Source organism: Sphaeroforma arctica (genome assembly GCF_001186125.1).
Source record: "Sphaeroforma arctica JP610 unplaced genomic scaffold supercont1.1047, whole genome shotgun sequence".
Classification (NCBI taxonomy): domain Eukaryota; class Ichthyosporea; order Ichthyophonida; genus Sphaeroforma; species Sphaeroforma arctica.
Genome location: NW_014039511.1, coordinates 20,722 through 24,295, shown reverse-complemented (window position 1 = coordinate 24,295; position 3,574 = coordinate 20,722). Strand labels below are relative to the sequence as shown.

Genomic DNA, 3,574 nt, shown 5'->3' with positions numbered 1-3,574 from the left:
TCACGTGTTTTTTCTATTATAAAGGGGTTCACTTCAAATTGCGGTCGGTCCCATCTGCAACCGGGTGAAGCACGTATATACTAGCTATTTGAAGCTTGAAAGTTATGTAGATTAATTCTTAGGGTTTAGATATGTATTCCATTTGCGAAGTAGGGTTGATATGTATCCGTTCTCTCCAACAAAAACCCCCGAGTGATATACATCCATTGGGAGACTCAATCCTTGACAATGAGTGGCATGCAGACAATGGCATATTCTGACAACAGGGGAGGATTCCGACAGTTTCTCAGCAATATGCATTGTATGTTGTTCATCTCTACTACCAGTTACTTGCCTGGCAACTTTTAATTCGACCATCCAATGGCATCTCAACACCATGACTTCGATTTGCCTACTTTTGCTAAAACACAGAATGATGTTCTTGAGCAGTCTGCGTGGGAGCGTGGGCCAACCACGGATCGCTTGCGTATGGTCTGACTGTAGTACAAGGAGGACACCAAGTGCTATGGCGATACAAACGCGCACTTACACAGGAGAACGTTACGCCTGTGACTACCCTGGTTGCACAAGTACCTTCGCTCATTCCAGCTCGCTCAAAACGCACATTCGCTCTCACACAGGGGAACGTCCATATGCCTGTACGCACCTTGGTTGTAGCAGCGCTTTTGCAACCTCTGGCAGTCTCACGAGACATATACTCTCTCACACGGAAGAACGCCCGTATGCCTGTACTCACCCTGGTTGCACAAATGCCTATACTCAATCTGGCTCGCTCAAAACGCACATGAGAATTCACACGGGGGAGCGTCCATATGTCTGTACGCGCCTTGGTTGTAGCAGCGCGTTTGCCACTTCTAGTAGTCTTAAACGGCATGTACGTATTCACACAGGGGAACGGCCATATGCCTGTACGCACCTGGGGTGTAGCAGCGCGTTTGCCACTTCTGCTAGTCTTGCGAGACATTTGCGTATACACACTGGGGGTGGTCTATATGTCTGTAAGCACCTTGGTTGTAGCAGCTCTTTTGCAACCTCTGCTGGTCTCAAGAAACATGTGCGTTTTCACATAGGATAATGTACATATGCCTGTACATACCCAGGCTACACTAGTATCTTCAGGCAGTATTCTGCGCTGTATATGCACATGCGCTCTTACACAGTTGGTTGGTAGTAGCCTGGATGCGACGCCGTCGAGACAGACTCGTCTCCTAACAACTCAGATGTGCACGCAGATACAAGGACTGTGTGCTTGGTGGTGCGTTCATGAATTGCGGGTACGCTTTATCGCAAACCTGATATCAGTGTGAGTGCAGCTTTGTAAGCCACCACGTTCGGAGGTAATAAAGCCGTTTATACTGCCAGTGGATTATATATATTTAGGTACAATTATGATGAGCGTATAAAAGTATCTGCCGCCAAAATGGCTGTTTCGAAAGGACTGGCGGATGTCGCGACAGATATTCCCGACGAAATGATGCGAAACTTGTCGGACATGTCGTTTGCTCATAGCAAATTGTCGCGTACCAACTTAGCTCTTTAGCTCATCTCAACTCGTGGTATATTTTAACGAGACCCAAGTTCGAACGGGAACCTCGCCGAGGGATTTAGTTTTCTAGGGTTTCCCACTTAAGGCGTCCTTATTGAATGGACCTTCATGGTCTATTATTTTAAAGTCAATTAGCCATTGCGATTGGATATTTAAAAATAAAAACGGCCATCTACTGGATAAAATGAAATGATAATTTCATTTACATTGGGTTCTATTTGTGAGTAAACAGCCACGCTACAATATGTTCGTATTTAGACTGAACACGCGACTTGGAACTTGGGACTTGGAAGTTGCGGCGTTGCCAGTTGGAACTTCAAAGTTCAAAGTTGGAAGTTCAACTGTCAACAGACTTTTGAGAGTTTATGGGCCTGTGGCTCCCGAGGGAGTACTCTATGCTACCAGACTATTCATTGTCTATTCCTAACTCTCATCCTGTCATCCACATACTAAAACTCAGCTACGCTTGTAACTATGTATATAATTATTTATTTTAGGCTATGTACCTCTTTATAACATTTTAGACTATTTGAGAATGAGACATGGGAGAGGGACATGGTGTAGATAGAAGTAGGATATCTGGACTATTTGTATAACTATCCACGTGTGATAATAAAACTTAAAGGAGATAGGTGTATAAAAATAGTGGTAAGGGATATCTACTAAAATACTGATATTTCTATAGGTAGTAAATCTCTCTGTAAAGAGGAATACATGTCTCTAGATAGTTTAGGGGATCAATTTTGATATAAGTTTTAGTAAACAGGTGGCTAGAGGGAAAAGCGGTCTTATTGTAATTGGTACAAGTAGTGGGTCACCCATTCTCGGGTGCAGTATCTCCTCCAGGTATCCAGATGTCTTCGGTAGTCATACTAGTTCATACTATGGTCACTACTATGTACTCGCTATTGATCGTACACGCTACTTGTGCTACTCATATGATACGCTATTACTACACAAAGAGATTACATATGACATACATAACTATGTATAAGACAACTGGCAATAAACAGATCATCCTATTGTTTATTGGTATTTGATAGTTAATAGTTCAACTACAACAACGTTATGAACTACAACCTGGAAGAAAGAAATAGATCATATGTACTGTGAGGCATGGAATCATCGTATGGTCACTATTGGTTAGCCATAGCAAAATAAGCAAACTATACTGGACAACGTGATATATAAATAAAGATAAATATATCTATGGTCACTGACTCTGGGTTGGGTTTACCCACCCATATAGGCATATACAGTCACATGTACAGTCAACAACAGTGTACACTCACAACTACATAGAGTGTTAATATATTTACTATACTACCTATTGATTTAGTGTTCTTTTGTTTCTAAAATAAATGGTCTCTTGGTTACTCCTTGGTAAAATATAAATATTTATTAATATGTCTCTATGGGGATAATAAGCAGCTTTCAGAAATCAGAACGCAATCAGTGTGGCTCGGCTCCCAAATATTAGAAACCTATTTATGCCAAAGTAGATGAAAGGGCCGCTCCATGCGTGTTCTTCATGCACACAATGTCCTCGAACAACTTACCTTCCAAACAGTACTACACCACTTTATATATAATTCTGTTCGTATTTGCCCTGCTGTTTATATTTGCACTTGGGACAAACTTTTTGACACCATTATTCGACGATAGGATCGAGCTAAATTTAAAACCTGCTACCAAGTACTATGTAAGTGCACCAAAATTTGCAGATACATATCTAGATAATAATGAACTGACATCGAGGAGGAACAACCTCAACTATGCAGCTGGTTGCTATGGAAAGGATATGTACGACAGGCGCGTCGCCGACGAATATTACGAAGATGCCACAGAAGATCCTTCGCTTTCGATCGACAACGCCTGTAGTACCTTCAGGTGTGAATAGTTGATGTGACATACAAAGCATAGTGTACGCGTTCTCTGAGCATAAGTAAGAATTCGATATATATATATATATATATATATATATAACTAACAACACACACATACACCACACACACACACACACACACA

The 3,574-nt window shown here is 41.6% G+C and overlaps 2 protein-coding genes across 2 annotated transcripts; one reads left to right on the top strand and one right to left on the bottom strand.

Moving 5' to 3' along the window:
- Positions 1-408: 408 nt before the first annotated feature.
- Positions 409-1,360, bottom strand: SARC_09798 (hypothetical protein; the record flags this gene model as incomplete). Its single annotated transcript, XM_014296180.1, has 1 exon — positions 409-1,360. A coding segment is annotated over exon 1 (556 nt), but the record flags the coding sequence as incomplete, so codon positions are not given.
- A 1,640-nt stretch (positions 1,361-3,000) lies between these two features.
- Positions 3,001-3,436, top strand: SARC_09797 (hypothetical protein; the record flags this gene model as incomplete). The annotated part of the gene is made up of 1 exon (XM_014296179.1): positions 3,001-3,436. A coding segment is annotated over exon 1 (359 nt), but the record flags the coding sequence as incomplete, so codon positions are not given.
- Positions 3,437-3,574: the final 138 nt, after the last annotated feature.